The sequence below is a fragment of the Budorcas taxicolor genome, chromosome 1, assembly GCF_023091745.1.
Source record: "Budorcas taxicolor isolate Tak-1 chromosome 1, Takin1.1, whole genome shotgun sequence".
Classification (NCBI taxonomy): Eukaryota; Metazoa; Chordata; class Mammalia; order Artiodactyla; family Bovidae; genus Budorcas; species Budorcas taxicolor.
The window spans coordinates 136,765,501-136,783,626 of record NC_068910.1 but is presented as its reverse complement, the minus strand read 5'-3'; the positions used below and the strand labels follow the sequence as shown (position 1 = coordinate 136,783,626).

At 36.7% G+C, this 18,126-nt stretch overlaps 1 protein-coding gene across 1 annotated transcript in view; it reads right to left on the bottom strand.

Annotated features, from left to right (window-relative positions):
- The window catches only part of ACAP2 (ArfGAP with coiled-coil, ankyrin repeat and PH domains 2), a 161,088-nt gene that overhangs the window by 38,957 nt on the left and 104,005 nt on the right, over positions 1-18,126 (bottom strand). The window contains exons 7-10 of the mRNA XM_052637900.1: positions 15,638-15,682; positions 10,767-10,862; positions 3,834-3,908; positions 1,712-1,723 (exon numbers count right to left, since the gene is read on the bottom strand). Of these exons, the coding sequence (XP_052493860.1) occupies positions 1,712-1,723; positions 3,834-3,908; positions 10,767-10,862; positions 15,638-15,682 (228 nt within the window). The remainder of the gene's footprint in view (positions 1-1,711; positions 1,724-3,833; positions 3,909-10,766; positions 10,863-15,637; positions 15,683-18,126) is intronic.

Here is an 18,126-nt window from a genome sequence, read left to right as displayed (position 1 = left end):
ACCTACCAAAAGATAAAGAAAACGATGAAATTTTATGAAGGATATTTAAAAAAATGAATGAACAGAGAAATATTCAAGGCTCATGAACTGGAAGACATTTAAAATAAAGATATTAATTCTCCCCCAAATCCATTCACAGATCCACTGCAAAGCTATTTTTATGCAACCTGAAAAGCTGCTGTATTTATATGGAAATACAGAACTTTAGCAATTCACTTTTGAAGAAGGGAAGGTAGGAGGCTTTGCTTTGTCAGATTATCAAGATAGGCTATAAAGCTAAAATAATTAAGACAGCATGGTATTGGTATAATTAAGACAAAAAGACCAATGAAACAGAATAGAGAGTCTGAAACAGACCTCACATGTATGGAAATGTCCTATATAAAAGAGTATACAACACTGAGTAGTTGGGGAAAAACAAACTTTTTAATAACCGAATCTAAATCATTTAGCTACCAATGTGAAAATAAAAGGAAACTGGATCTCTACCTCAAACTACACACACACACACACACACACACACACACACACACACACACACAATTACAGACTGATTAAAGGCCTAGATAAAACAAGCAAAGCTTCCCAGGTGGTGCTAGTGGGAAGAAGAATCCTCCTGCCAAAGACGCAGACTCAAACCCTGGATTGTGAAGAGAGCATGAAAACCCACTGCAGTATTCTTGCCAGGAGATTCCCATGGACAGGCAGGTTACAGTCCATAGAGTCTCAAAGAGTCAAACACAACTGAAGCGACCTAGCATGCATGCACAAAAACAAGATTTTACAGGAGATACATTGTTGTGATCTTGGGTTGGGAATGGAGAAGGCAATGGCACCCCACTCCAGTACTCTTGCCTGGAAAATCCCATGGGTGGAGGAGCCTGGTAGGCTGCAGTCTATGGGGTCACTAAGAGTTGGACACGACTGAGCGACTTCACTTTCACTTTTCACTTTCATGCATTGGAGAAGGAAATGGCAACCCACTCCAGTGTTCTTGCCTGGAGAATCCCAGGGACGGGGGAGCCTGGTGGGCTGCTGTCTATGGGGTCGCAGAGTCGGACAAGACTGAAGTGACTTAGCAGTACCAGTGGGTTGGGAAGGACACAAAAGGCACCGAACAGAAAAGATATTTTTAACACTATGTGAAAATTTAAAATGTATATACACCAAAGGGGGACTAACATCTAGAATATTGAGGATATGATCAACAGTTAGTTAGATAACCTGATGGAAAAACAGGAGAAAGACTAGCAGACATTTAACAAGGAGGATATCCAAATGACCAACAAGACACCGCAGAAGGTCGTTAGTGACTAAAGCATAAATTAAAACTACAAAATGTCCATATCTACCCACCAAAATAGGCAAAAAATTGAAAACTCTCATAATATGATGAGGTGGCAAGGAGCAACAGGAACTCTCACACAGTCCTGCTTACTAGGAATGGTATAACATTTTGAAAAATAACAGCATTATCTACTAACACTGAACATATACACACACACACACACACATGCTATGACCCAGCAATTTTATTCTTAGGTCTAAATCTATCAGAAATGCGTGCACATATCCAAAAGGCATGTACATGAATGTGCACGGCACCAATGTTTCTTCAACTGATCGATTTCAATTCCAAAAAATCTAAATAATTACATTACACAGACTTTTCCTTGCTTTTTAGTCTGATTAGGTCTTTTCCTTTTTTTACCTGTAATGCAGCCTTGGGTCAGCATTTAAGGGCAAAAAAAAAAAAAAAGATTAAGTATTCATAATAAGCAAAAACAGCATTACTCTCTTTAAGGAAAACAATAACTGACCACTATTTAAAATCTAATTCATTAATCAGATTTAATAATCTACTACTCTTGGACATTCAGTATGACACTGACCTACACTAGGGAAAGGTATTAAAAGATGCATAATATTCATTAAATAATTCAATTTAAACAAATAAACATGCTTCTAAATATCATGACCTCTCATTTTAATTAAAAATGATTGGTCCCAATTCTTAAAAATCTTTCCATAGTAATGTCATTAAAACAAGTTATCCAACCAAAAGTGATTCAACTTTAAACAAAATAAAACATGGAGGCAGTCTTACCTGACTATAACTAGAAGAAATAAATTAAACATTATCTCATAAAAAATCTTTCCCTTTTAAAAAAAAATGCTTCTCTTTGAGTATTAACAGCCCATCACCAAAAAAAATTTAACTTTAATTACTGATTTCACTTTCACTTTTTTTTTCACTGACCTCTTCTATATTAAATCTAGTTTACTGGCATTTTAAATTCTAAATAAACCATAACAAAAGTTGATTTGACTGCTCAATACCAAGAGGATAGATTTCTTAAAGCAATATTAGATGACATCTTTTTTCTTTGTCTTTTTAGGGAGGTTGTGATGGCAATCCCCCAATACCAAAATTTATGCAGTCATGTTTCCCACACTTGGGGAAATTGCAGGAGAGGGATGGATAAGCCTCCCCATGGGAAAACCACACTCATAATTGGGGTATTGCTCTGCCATTTAAGTACAGAGACATCTTTTCACATATTTTTTACACACATTCAACTGCCGGTTCTATCCTTTTATTTTCAGATGACTATACATACAAAAAAGATCACATTGATGACTGTATAAAATACTATTATACTGAGTTCCAGGTATATCATATTCAAAGCTTTTAGCACACAGAAATAGAACCTGGTTTCACATTTAAATCTTTTTTTTAATCTTCATTTTTAAATACATATTTTTCAGATATTACTTTACCTAGGCTTAGGTAAGTTAACAAGAAATGCAAGTGAAACTTCAGCATCACTTGAGAGGGTAAGTGTTGCCACAGAGTGACTGTAGCTGGAAATTCCTAGTCACACACACACACACAGACACACACACAGACACACACACACACGCTTCGGTGTTCTCCAACTGGAAATTCTCCAACTTCTGTTCACCTCCACCTACCCTCCATCAATCACTGCTACCCTGCATACAGACATACAAACACACACACACACACACACATTTTACAGGGCTTGGTGTTATCTTGTGTGCATGCAGGCTAGGTCGCTTCAGTCATGTATGACTCTTTGCGTCCCTATGGACTGTAGCCTGCCAGGCTTCTCTGCCCATGGAATTCTCCAGGCAAGAATACTGGAGTGGGTTGCCATGCCCTCCTTCAGGGGATCTTCCTAACCCAGGGATCAAACCCACATCTCTTGTGTCTCCTGCACTGGCAGGTGGGTTCTTTACCACTTGCCCCACCTGGGAAGCCCTGGTGATATCCTAACTGAAACTATAAGCAGCATTTTAAACTCTAAGGGCCTTCCCAGGTGGCCGGAGTGGTAATGAACCCACTGGCCAATGCAGAAGACCTAAGTGGCCCAGGTTCGATCCCTGGGTCAAGAAGATGCCCTGGAGAAGGAAATGGCAACCCACTCCAGTATTCCAGCATGGAGAATTCCATGGATAGAGGAGCCTGGCAAGCTATAGTCCATAGGGTCGAAAAGAGTTGTACACAACTGAAGTGACTTAGCACGCAAGGGCCACTTTTAAATCAGTTAAGGCCCTAAGGGACTGACGTTTTTATAAACTTGTTCAAGAACATGGCTCTCAAATATTTTTATATAAAATAATAATAAAATACATACCTCAACACTGGAAAAATATTTTATGGTTTACAAAAAAAGGAGTTCATCTATACAATTTAATTATTAAGGCAATTCAAAGGATTTATTTCAATGTGATACCTTGCTGAAACCAATAACCAAAAAACTGTGTAAAAAGGGAATTAATCTCCTCTAACTTCTCCCCTCAAGTACCTTTTGTTGAATGGTGGAATGTTTTTGCTCCATTTCTCTTTTCTCCTTTGCTGCATCTACAACCAGTCGATCCAACTGCAAAAAAAAAAAAATAAAAGAGTAAGTAAGAGAGACTTAAAAGTTGAAAAAGAAAGATACAATTACTTTTCAAAAATCATATTCCAAATAAGCCAGTCAACTTAGGTTTACCTAAAAAGGCATCTGGCTACAACCATAAAATGAAAGTTCTTTTTTTTCTGGTTTCATATCCTCTTTGAGAATGTCTAAAACTCCGCTAGGGAAAATGTTTCTGAGAACAATCACATGTCAAGCAATTGTGACAGGTGGCCTTGCCTAGGGTACAACAATGATAACGAGTTCACTCCTTGAATTAAGGAGAATGACTCTAGATTAAGTGGCCAGCTGATACGCTCAGCAATTCTAGCAGTTACTATCAAAGACAGAAAGAAGATATATTGGTGATTTTTTTTCCCCCAAATAGCAAAATCTAGCAGCTAATTTAGTGTGTGCTGGCACTCACAAGTTCAACATAACAGACACTTCCAATCACTCAAGATGCATGATGCTTTCAAGCTGGCTTCCTAGTATTATAATAAAATCTAAAAGGTAGAAAAAATAACAACAGATAAAAGAGAAAGAAAATAGAGTGGAGTAGAATAAAACAGGAAAGAAGTCATTCCTTAGGTTAATGTATAAAATCATCAATTTTTCTTTAAAAAAATTTTTAAAATTTTGAAATCATAAAATCCCATTTCATTCATGTTCCTTTCATCAGAAGAGAAATACCTCATTTCCAGTATTATTACAAAAGTACTAGTTTCCTGAATTCCTCTTTGCTGGAGTAACAATTAGGTTTAAAATACTCCAAGAGACTCATAAAGTTAGAAAATGAACTTATTTTCAGGGGAAGGGATAGTTAGAGGGTTTTGGATGGACATGTACACACTGCTGTATTTAAATATATTTAAAATATATCTAAAATGATTAACCAACAGGACCTAATATATAGCACATGGAACTCTGCTCAATGTTATGTGGCAGTCTGTATGGGAGGGAGGTCTGAAGAAGAATGGATACGTGTATACATATGGCTGAGTGAGTCCCTTCACTGTTCACCTGAAACTATTACAACATTGTTAATCAGCTACACCCCAATATAAAATAAAATTTTCAAAAGAAAGTAAATAAAATGCTCCATTAGGTGTGTCTACTATCTCATTTCATCTTTGAACACCCATCACCTTGAACTGACTAAAGTGTGATAAATAGCTATACATGTCAATATCAACAAACTATGGAGAAAGATGCTTTCACTGATAGCCTTTAAAAACAAAACTGAAAAAGCCCTTCTTAAAAGACTATGTGATGTTTATTGACTCTCTATCACAAATGGTTTTTCTTTTCCCTACAGGAGACTAATTCTGGCCACAGAATCTTAATATCACTGAATAATAATAAAGAACCAAGAGAAAATATATGGAAACAGAACTATCACTACTACAAAATACTTTGTTTAGATGGCAACTATACTACTCCACTTTTGGACCTAAGCCATACACACCATAGTGACAGGTCACACTGACTTAATGGGGAATGCTGCACCAAGAAACTGTCCTCAACGGTTTCTTATAGTCAATGAGTGAAATAATCATTATACCCTGGTTTTATAGCCTTTAACTGAATGACATATAAATGTTTTTCATACATTCAGGCTGAACTGCAGTAGAAGGCACTTCCAAGATTCAAACTGATATTTAAAAACTTGTATGCACATACCTTCCACACCAGTACTACAATGTCAGTGATGGTAGTAAATTGTCAAATTGGAGTAAATTTCTCAACTGTATCCCACTCAGAAAAGAGAGAAAATTCCTCTCCCTCTGTTAGGGCAAACATATAAAGAAAAAGATATCTTTCAACACGGTGAAGTGTTGGAGGACAAATGAGTTGGAGAGATGCAAAGGCTGGCAGTCCTGTCTTCTAGGGGATCCTCCTTGCCTGGATCAAGAAGAGAACTGGAGCAAAGCAGCATGTGTCCCATGTTTCTATTAGTACTGCACATATGAGGTTAATAGACTCCTATAACTAACCAGGTGCCCCCAATCCTGTACTTATGTTCTGAATTTTGTCCACGCCTACCACCTCAGATTTCAATACTTCTTCTGCTTTTCAAATTCTCCCATTCCCACTTGTTTTAAATTTGTGCAAATTTAATAAATAGAATAAAACCTTAAATAAAATCTTCCTAAAACCCACACTCCTCTCTAGTTACCAACTTCTCTCTCTCTTTCCTTCACAATACAACTTCTTAAAAAATTCTCCCTGTTCTCCACTTGCCCATATCATATTCATCTATCCATGGTAATTTAGCTTTTACCTCTTAGACACTCAACTCTGACAGAAGTAACAAATAACCTTCCTGTTGCTAAATCTAAGAGGCAATTCTCAGTCCTAGGTTTACTCAACCTTCCTTCCAGTCATTGAACTGAAAACCACCCACATCTTTTTGAGACACTCTTTCCTTGTCTTTTGCTACCATAGTCTCCTGATTTTCCACCTCTCTCCCATCAGTGTTCTCATGGAGCCCTCTTACCTAGCCATTTCTTAAAAGTAGGTCATTCTGAGGGATCTGTCCCAAGTCAAATTCTCTTTTATTTCACACTTGTGGACCTTGACCTTAATTTTCAAAATTAAAAGTATTAGGCATGGTGCTTGGTCACTTATCTTTCTTAAAATAGGTTCATGTTTTTGAAACATCTGTTAACTCCTTGCTTCAATTCACACACTCCTGTGACTGCAATTAGCAATTATATACTATTGACTCTTAATGTTTCTCTCTTGAGTTCTAGATACACCCACTAAGATGTCCTATTCCCAAACTAAATACATTTAAACTTCTCATGTCCCTCCACTCTCGAATTGACTACATATTCCTCAAGTCTATCTATTTATCTCCACCCCTACTGCCATGACCCTAGTTCCAGATACCATAAACTGGCACCTCCAACCAGGCCAAACACTATAGGCACTAGAGTTCAGATGATTCTCAGGGATGTGCAAAATTACTTGAGACCTGGGAGGGTAAAAAATGCAAAACTGAAATTAAAATGTTAAAATATACAATTATTGACACCAGTCAACTACAATCCAATGCATTTTTTGATATTATACTTAATGTAAGATGAGGGTAAAATCTAATGTTTGCTAGTTCCCTGGTGGCTCAGATGGTAAAGAATCTGTCCACAATGCAAGAGACCTGGGTTCAATCCCTGGGTCGGAAAGATCCCCTCAGGAAGGGAATGGCAACCCACTCCAGTATTCTTGCCTGGAGAATTCCATGGATTTTCAAGTAGTAGTTGAGGAGCCTGGGGCCTGGCAGGCTACAGTCCATGGGTAGCAGAGTTGCACACAACTGAGCAACTAACATACACCAAGGGCCTAGGAAGGTCCTGTCTTCTTCCTAAATCTGGGTTGGATATACTACTTATATGTTGCAGTAACATATGTGGTGGAGACAGCTATCTATCTCCCATATCCATTCTCTCTTCCTTTCTTAACAACAAAATCCCCAAATTCTAGTAGGTTAACATGGTTAACTGCATTAACACTATTTCTCAGCTTTCCTTGAAGCTAGTGGGACAATCTGGGAGAAGGCAATAACAACCCACTCCAGTACTCTTGCCTGAAAGATCCCACGGACAGAGGAACTTGGTAGGCTGCAGTCCATGGGGTCGAGAAGAGTCGGACACGACTGAGCGACTTCACTTTCACTTTTCACTTTCATGCGTTGGAGAAGGAAATGGCAACCCACTCCAGTGTTCTTGCCTGGAGAATCCCAGGTATGGGGGAGCCTGTTGGGCTGCCGTCTATGGGGTCGCACAGAGTCGGACACGACTGAAGTGACTTAGTAGCAGCAGCAGCAGCAGTGGGACAATGGAACATATGCAGAAGCGGCATATACAATCCCTGGGAACTACGCTGAAAGAGAGGGAACAAATCTTTCTTTTCCCCTCCATCCTATTGGCTACAATTTGGTTATGATGGCTAAAGCCTGATAAACCACTCTGAACCATTAGGCAGAATCCAAAGATATAATAAGCCTGGGTCCCTACAGATTAAGTGAGCACTATACTAGACCTTTGATTTTACATAAAAGCAATAAAATTCTATCCTGTTTAAAGCTCCTGCTGTTTGTGGTTTTCTATCACATGCAAATAAAATCTAATCTCAATTTATAAACCCAGATAGGGCACTTAGCACAGAGATTAATAGTGTGGTAACTTGTTATTTTCTTCCAGTAGATTAAGCTCTGTAGAGGCAGGGAAGAGCAATTCTATAATTCGTGACATATACCTTACATACCACCTTTCCCCCACAATAGCCCAACACACACAAACATACACACACGCATGCACTGTATTTATTTCTGGTCAATGAATGCAATTATCATTCTGCTCTTACTTTTTCCCCATTTCTCTAAACTCTATTTTTCATCCTTAATTCCTTTCCTGAAAAAGTAATCTGAACCATTTTGAGAAAGAAAACCAATTGAAAATTGATAGAAATCCAGAAAACTCACCAGTCAACAAAACAGAATGTCTGGGAACAGATTTAACATGAAATTCTGATTGTTGCTATTGTCGTTTAGTTGCTCAGTTGTGTCTGACTCTTTTGCAACCCCATGGACTGGAGCCCATCAGGCTCTTCTGTCTATGGGATTTCCCAGGCAAGAATACAGGAGTGGGTTGCCATTTCCTTCTCCAGTGGATATGCCCAACCCAGGGATCGAACCTATGTCTCCTGCACTGGCAGGTGGACTTTTACCACTGAGCCATCAGGGAAGCCTGAAGTTCTGATCGGATAATCAAAAATAATTTGGACATAACAAAATTTCTATATAATATTCTTATATATAATTCATGCATGTCTACATGTGTATAAAATGAAAAAGTTACCTAGAGTTCTTCAATCTTAAAATTCCAAACTTTACTATTATTCAGGGACTTCCCTGGTGGTCCAGTGGCTGGGACTCCATGCTCCCAATGCAGGGGGCCAGATCTGATCCCTGGTTAGGGAACTAGACCCCATATGCCTGCCACAACTTAAAACCCAGGGCAGCCAGATGAATAAAAAAATACTTTTAAAATAAAATTTTATTATTCAAAATAGCAAAACGCAAATATCTTTGAAAATTAAAAAAAGAGTTATAACTAAAATAAAATACCAATTAGGACAGTAACTCAACAATCCAAATGTAACAAACAAAAAAAAATAAATCCAGCTATGTATACTGTAAAACAAACACTTTGTTTTAAAATTCTTCTCAGTACCCTTTTATAACTATCTACAACATATTCTTTAACTTTAATCTCATTTTTGGTTACACACTGGACTTACATAAATCTGCTATAAAAACACCAAACTTCTACACTGCTGCTGCTAAGTTGCTTCAGTCATGTCCGACTATGTGCGACCCCACAGATGGCAGCCTACCAGGCTCCCCCGTCCCTGGGATTCTCCAGGCAAGAACACTGCAGTGGGTTGCCATTTCCTTCTCCAATGCATGAAAGTGAAAAGTGAAAGTGAAGTCGCTCAGTCGTGTCCAACTCCTAGCGACCCCATGGACTGCAGCTTTCCAGGCTCCTCCGTCCACGGGATTTGCACTAAATAAACTAAATGTCAAATTTCCCAATTTGCTTAATCTCTTTTAAAATACAGGTACTAGAACAAAGACAACAAAACAAACAAACTACATCAAACTAAAAGTCTGCACAGCCAATGAAACCATCATCAAAATGAAAATGCAACCTACCAAATAGCAGAAGATATTTACAAATCATATATTTCATAAGAGGTTAATATCTAAAATATATAAAGAACTCAAGACAATGCAACAGCAAAAAAAAAAAAAAAAAAAAATCCAATTAAAAAATGAGGAGAGGACCTAAACAGACATTTTCCCATGGAAAACACACAGATGGCAAACAAGGGACCAAAAGTCATTAATCATGAAGGACTTCTAAATTAAAACCACAATGAGATATCCCCTCACATCTGTTAGAATGGCTGTCATTCTAACAATCTTGAAGACAAGATTGTCAAGGATGTGGAGAAAAGGGAACCCTTGTGTACTGATGATGAGAATGAAATTGGTGCAGCCACTATTAAGAACAGTATGGAGGTTCCTCAAAAAAATAAAAATAGAACTACAATATGATCCAGCAATTCCACTCATGGGCATTTATCTGAAGGAAATGAAGACACTAACTCGAAAAGGTATCTGCATACCCACATTCACTGAAGCATTACTTAGCCAAGATATGAAAGTAACCTAAGTGTCCATCAATAGATGAATGCAAAAATGTGGTATAAATATACAATGCAGTATTATTCACCCATAAAAAAAGGGGAAGGATGCCTTTTGCAACATGGATGGATCCTGAGGGCATTACACTAAGTTAAATAAGTCAGACAGAGAAAGACAACTACTGTGTGATCGCAATGAACTGATAAGTGGAATTCAAAAAAAAAAATAGAACTCATAGAAAGAACAGATTGGAGGTTGCTAGCGGTGGGTTTTGGGGGTGGGCAAAATGGGACATGAAGGTCAAAAGGTACAAAACTTCCAGCTGTAAAATAAACAACTCCTGGGGATGTCAAAGACAACATGGTATCTATAGTTAATAATACTGTATTATATGTGAAAGTTGGTAAGAGAGTAGATCTTAAAAGTTCTCATCAGAAAAAAAAATGTATAACTATGTAAGGTAGATGTTAACTAGATTTATACAGTGATGATCATTGTGCAGTATATACACACTAACATATTAAATTATTTTACTGTATACCTGAAGTGAAAATGTCAAATATAAACACTTTAAAAAAATACAGATATTGGGATATAACACAAAAACAAGAAGTACAGTACATTACCTGTGCACCAAGATCCTTCATATAGGGCCCAAGTTCACTAAATAGATCATATCCTTGATGGAAGAAAGCCAAATGGGCATACATAAAGGATAACATCTAAAGGAGGAAACAATGATCGCCATTTTTGAATCAATTCTTAAATAAATATTCTGAAACTTTAATTCTGATCCTATGTATTGTTAAAAAATTATTTCACCAGACTGCAAAATATCAAACCACTTAAAATTAAGCTGAATCATTTTTCTTAAATGGTTGCAATAATTCAAAAAATCAAGTTTTCAATAGCGTCACCATCTTTCCAGGTACATCATAAAATATCTATGTATCTTTCAACCAAACTCACTGGCAAAATATTAAATTACAAATAAAACATCAAAAGATTAGAAGGTGATATAAGAAGCTCTTAAAACAATTACAAACACTTTACAACCTGTAGATCACTAAACATAACATGAAATAGGGGGATGCTCATTTTTTTCTCAAAAATACCAAAATAAAATGAGGCAACAGGCTTTGCCAATATGGAAATTTTCTTATATTCATTCCAAAAATCCAAAACTGTCATTAATGGGTTAAGATTTTTTTCTGTTTTCCTATAGGTTAACTATTCATCAGAGGGGAAAAAACCACTCATCTTTATTAGCTTTCACATTCACTTCAGTTCAGTTGCTCAGTCATGTCCAACTCTTTGCAACCCTATGAATCACAGCATGCCAGGCCTCCCTGTCCATCACCAACTCCCAGAGTTCACTCAGACTCACGTCCATCGAGTCCGTGATACCATCCAGCCATCTCACCTCTGTCATCCCCTTCTCCTCCTGCCCGCAATCCCTCCCAGCATCAGAGTCTTTTCCAATGAGTCAAATCTTCACATGAGGTGGCCAACGTACTGGAGTTTCAACTTTAGTATCATTCCTTCAAAAAAAAATCCCAGGGCTGATCTCCTTCAGAATGGACTGGTTCGATCTCCTTGCAGTCCAAGGGACTCTCAAGAGTCTTCTCCAACACCATAGTAAAAAAGCATCAATTCTTCGGCACTCAGCTTTCTTCACAGTCCAACTCTCACATCCATACATGACCACTAGAAAAATCATAGCCTTGACTAGACAAACCTTTGTTGGCAAAGTAATATCTCTGCTTTTGAATATGTTATCTAGGTTGGTCATAACTTTTCTTCCAAGGAGTAAGTGTCTTTTAATTTCATGGCTGCAGTCACCATCTGCAGTGATTTTGGAGCCCCAAAAACTAAAGTCTGACACACTTTCCACTGTTTCCCCATCTATTTCCCATGAAGTGATGGGACCAGATGCCATGATCTTCATTTTCTGAATGTTGAGCTTTAAGCCAACTTTTTTCACTCTCCACTTTCACTTTCATCAAGAGGCTTTTTAGTTCCTCTTCACTTTCTGCCATAAGGGTGGTGTCATCTGCATATCTGAGGTTATTGATATTTCTCCCGGCAATCTTGATTTCAGCTTGTGCTTCTTCCAGCCCAGCGTTTCTCATGATGTACTCTGCATACAAGTTAAATAAGCAGGGTGACAATATACAGCCTTGACGTACTCCTTTTCCTATGTGGAACCAGTCTGTTGTTCCATGTCCAGTTCTAACTGTTGATTCCTGACCCGCATATAAATTTCTCAAGAGGCAGGTCAGGTGGTCTGGTATTCCCATCTCTTTCAGAATTTTCCACAGTTTGTTGTGATCCACACAGTCTAAGGCTTTGGCATAGTCAATAAAGCAGAAATAGATGTTTTTCTGGAACTCTCTTGCTTTTTTAATGATCCAGCGGATGTTGGCAATTTGGTCTCTGGCCCCTCTGCCTTTTCTAAAGCCAGCTTGAACATCTGGAAGTTCACGGTTCATGTATTGCTGAAGCCTGGCTTGAAGAATTTTGAGCATTACTTTACTAGCGTGTGAGATGAGTGCAATTGTGAGGTAGTTTGAGCATTAGAAGGAATTAAATAACTCAATCACAGGACTGAAAGAATCCTCTGAACAACCATGTTATTTTTAGCAAAAATCTGCTTAATTCTCTGAAATCTAAAATAGGTCATAAGGTCCTTAATACTCAAGAATCCTTCAAAAAAAATATTTTTAAAGAGAAAAACCAATAAAATAAAAAGCAATGACAAAACGACAAAGCTCACTTAAAGATGATTCTGGAATGTGATGTCAGTTGTACAACTTCATGAATATGATTTTTAAAAATTATGCTTAATTTATATATTTAGATATAAAGAAGGATAGTTACAAGTACATAAAAATGTAAAATATGCCTGCACATCAAAATACATAATAAGTGTATTAAAAGATAAATAATAAACTAGGAAAAAGCATATGACAAAGGGTTAATAGTCTTAATAGGTAAGAGATGTTACAAATTAACATGAAAAACATGAAGATCCAAACAGGAAAAGAGACAAAGGACATAAACAGAAAACATAAATGACCAAGAAAAAAGGGGGGGGAGGGGAAGGGAGACAATCATACTCATTTATATCAAAGAAATCCAAAATTAAACAATAAGATGAAATTTTCTACCTATCAAATTATGGGTAGAGTGGGAAAAATCAACAACCATTGTTGGTAAAAGATACAAAAATATTCACTCACACACTATTAGTGAAAATTTTGTGTAACCCTTATAACTTCACAATACTTTTTAAAAAGTCTCAATAAATGCTTAAATCCTGAAGTCACTCAGTCGTGTCCAACTCTTTGTGACCCCGTGGACTGCAGCCTACCAGGTTCCTCTGTCCATGGGATTTTCCAGGCAAGAATACTGGAGTGGGTTGCCATTTCCTTCTCCAGGAGATCTTCCCAAACCAGGGATTGAACCCAGGTCTCCCGCGTTGTAGGCAGACACTTTACCGGCTGAACCACCAGGGAAGCTTGCTTACCTTAATCTATCTGAAGGAAATAATCATATTATTCATTAGGATGATGACTATATAATGCTACATTTCATGTCAAAAACAGGGAAATTACTCAAAAGTCCATTAATGGGTAAAGTTAATTTATGGTATATTAAAGGTTAGAATATTAAAAAGCAGAGACATTACTTTGCCAACAAAGGTCTGTCATGTCAAAGCTATGGTTTTTCCAGTAGCCATGTATGGATGTGAGAGTTGGACTATAAAGAAAGCTGAGCACCAAAGAATTGATGCTTTTGAACTGTGCTGTTGGAGAAGACTTGCAAGTTCCTTGGACTGCAAGGAGATCCAACCAGTCCATTCAAAAGGAAATCAGTCCTGGGTGTTCACTGGAAGGACTGATGTTGAAGCTGAAACTCCAACACGTTGACCACCTGATGCAAAGAACTGAGTCACTGCAAAAAGACCCTGATGCTGGGAAAGATTGAAGGTAGGAGGAGAAGGGGACAACAGAGGATGAGCTGATTGGATGGCATCACTGACTCAATGGACATGAATTTGGGTAAACTCCGGGAGCTGGTGATGGACTGGGAGGCCTGGCATGCTGCAGTCCATGGGGTGGCAAAAAGACACCACTGAGTGACTGAACTGAACTGAACAAGGTCAAAACTGTAACCCACAAAATATATCCAGCCCCACTACCTGTTTTTGGATGGCCAATGGGCTAACAATGGTTTTTGCATTTTTAAATGGTTAAAAAGACACACTTAATGACATAGAAATTATGTAAAATTCCAACTTCCACGTTGATACTGGAACAGTCATGCCATTCATTTACATACTGTCTATGACTGCTTCCTCATTACAATAGCACAGCTGAGCAATTGCAACACAGATCATATGGACCCTCAAATCTAGTATGGCCCTACCAGGCCCTTCAAAAAAATGTTTGCTCATCTCTACTATATTCACAAGGAAGAATTCTATCTAGCCACAAAGGTCATCATTAAATAAAAAAATATTTAATAACACATGATGATTTTGGAGTGTATTTGTACAAAAAAATTACAGAAGAATATGTAGGAATGATTCCTATTTTGTTTTGCTTTTAAGAAATTAAACAGAATTTTAAAAGGTATATATAAATGTTCATGCACACACACACATATAGGCACACACACACATAAAAAAGACAAAAACTACATCAGCCACAACATTGGTTCTCTCTTGGTAATAGCATTTGTAGTACTTTTATTCTTTCCTCATACATTTTATTTTCTAATTTTCTACAAATAATACACACTGCTCTCAATCTGGAAAAGGAAGTGGATGTAAACAGGAAGTATAAAGTACTCATCTGATAAGAAATAACATAAATATTAACAGAATTTAGGAAAAAGCTAGGTGGGGACAAGGATCAAAAACAATTTCAGTAAACCTCTTGAAGGAAAAAAACTTCAGTTAACAAAATCAGAGGAGAAATTATTTCTTAAGGTCTCAAAATACAAAAGACTATAGTGTCCATACCACTACCATCCTCTGCCCACCTCCTTGTTAGCTTTAAGACAAAAAAAAAAGGCAAGTAAGAAAATCACTGTTCTCACGCCTTCACATTTCAACTCGTTTGTTTTCTACCTGCATTCCAAAAAGCAGATACATCATCAACAACCCTAAGGGGAAAATTCTATAAACTGATGCTATTTATGTATGTCCTCAATCTCAAATATATAAATGTCTGCTTTAAGGAACTTAGAATATATTAATGGATGAGACATATATAAATAACTGTAACATAAAACAAATGAAAAAAGTGGTTTAGTGACATGTAAGAAATACACAAACATCATTAAGAAGATTAATTATAAACCTGAATAAATAAGTCAATAAATAAACAAACATATATATACACACATATGATGCTATCTTAAACACTTATATATATACATTTAACTTCATATTAACATATATAGAACATCATTTCAATAAATATCTTACTGATTTCAGGATTTCTGATCTCCTTTTTGATTGAAGGACATTAATCTGAGGGGAAAATGAACTTGGTTAATCACTTATGCACTATTTAAAAAACTAATCCAGAATGCAATGTTGTAAAATTCGCTTATTCTAATGGTTTAATACTTTTCCAGAAACGTAAATAAAAACGAAGTCCGAGTTTCTCAGTTTTTGACCTGCTTTTTGCAAAAACAGTTTTTAGAGAAACACGCCAATGAAACTCTCATCATTTTTCAACTCAAAGAAAAACTGGCCATGTTTAAATCATAAAATTGTACTGTACTGATAAAACTATCACCTTGATAGACTTTCAAATTTCTTAGAATTCCATCTTTTCTCCACTCTCCTCATCTAATTGCTCTTTCAACATACATCCTTAATATAAATTCTCACCACTTTCATCACTACCACCAACTGCCATTATCTTTTCCTGTTACTATAGTCTAAACTAGTTTGTTTCCACTCTTGACTCCTTACACTTCATTCTGCACACAGCAACAAGAGTGCCTTTTTGATCATGTATGTTTATCTTAAAATCTTCCAACTCCCAACCTACATCTCCCAATTGTAGCCTACAAGGCCCTTTGTGAAGAGGCTCCTGCTACCTCTCCAACCTAATTTTCTACTACAGTACTTTCCCCTTTTCTGTACTTCAACCACAGCCCAAGAGGATTCCCACCTCAAGGCTTTCATACTATTTGTTTTATCCTCATGTCGTGATTTTCTGCCCAAATGGGCATAAGGCTCTTATCCATAAGGTCCAAACTTAAATACTATCTCCTCACAAAGGTTCAAATTAGGCCTTCAGGCACTCTTTAGTGTATCAACCCTATTTATTTTCTTTTTAGTATTCTTAACTACCTTATATTTTATTTACTTATGTCATTTCCCCAGTTAAAACATAAGCTCCATGAGATCAAGCTCTTGCCTTATTCTCAGATGTATTCTCCAAGTTGTATATATTAAGCACTCAAAAAATATTTGTTAAATTAATGGACCATAAATAAATATTTTAATTAGACCAAACTATTGAAAGATCAGTAATTACAAAATTTGCCTTCTATGGTATCTCTCCCAACTTTAGGAATTCACAACAAGCATTTTATTTTTGTCTGTTATTATGTATCAACTTAGTGAAATAAAATGTTTACAAAAAAGAATCATTCATTCTTTGCTAAAACTTATTACAAAATATCTATCCTTTTAATATGTCCTTCCCAGTGAATATTTTACCTGTTATAATTTTAAAGCACTGATCAGAAAACAAAAACAGACTCCCAAAAATCTAATAACGTTGCTTACCTAAGTACTAGTTTATTCTGCATGTCTGTTTCAAGGTCTATTCAGTTTTGAGAACAAAAATAGTTAACTTCCAAATGCTCTAAGTAAAAACTTAAAAAATGTTAAAAATACCTCTGTTTGACAATGAAAAACAGCAGACACTTGAAAAAACAAAAGTATATTAAAATATTTAGAGAAGTTAAAGCATGACAAACTGTAAATTTGAATATTTATTACTTAGTATTCTGTAAAACAGAGAGTTTGGACTTATAATGAAATAATACAACAGTTCTCATTAGAAAAAAATCAAACAAATAACTTACAAGACAGGTGAAGTCCTAACTTAAAACTACTAGATGGACACCAAAGGAAATAGATAGTTTACAATGTGTAAACCTGACAATAATTAATATTTTAGCTAACTGTCCCTCCCCAATTAAAATTTAAAATTAAGTCATCCACTCTTTCAAAAAACATTACCTATTATTTACTAACCACTGGACTAGACAGAAGGGATATAATCTAGGTGTAAGGAAGACATATTAATAAATCATCACAATAAATGAGGGAAGCGCTCTAACAACAATGCGTCTGACAATAATGCGGCAGCACAGAGGAAGCAGAGACAAGACAACTCAATTGCCGGGAGAAGTTTGAGTGGTTGTGACACAGAACACAGGATGGATTGCTAAAGGGCAGGTTACAAGTGATGCAGGGAAGATCCGTTTTTATGAGAACGTCTTAATGCTCCAGGAGAGAAACAGTAAGGATTCGGGCTGCAGCAGAGTGAGAAAGAACAGATTTAAGACGTACACAGAACTTCTCAAGGCAATTTTGATTGTTACTTGTAGTAGCTAAGAATGAGGAGAATATCTAGTGTGATTCTCCAAGTCTGACTTCTATGATTAAGAGGGTAACACCACTCAGTTTGGTAATGGCAATAAGAAGCCATTTGAGAAGACAGATTTCAGTTTTGGACACAAAAGGGACAAAGTACTTCGGAAGAAAAGTAGATTTCATCATCTATATATGGTAATAATTCGAGCAAAGGACATGATGAAACTATAAGGGAAATCATGAAGTCAGAAAACAGGAAAACCAAAGATGGAACCGTAAAAGTCAGATTGCAAAGGTGCACAAAGGAGAAAAACCCAAGGTGGAAACTGAAAAGAAACACAAGTTATGAAGAC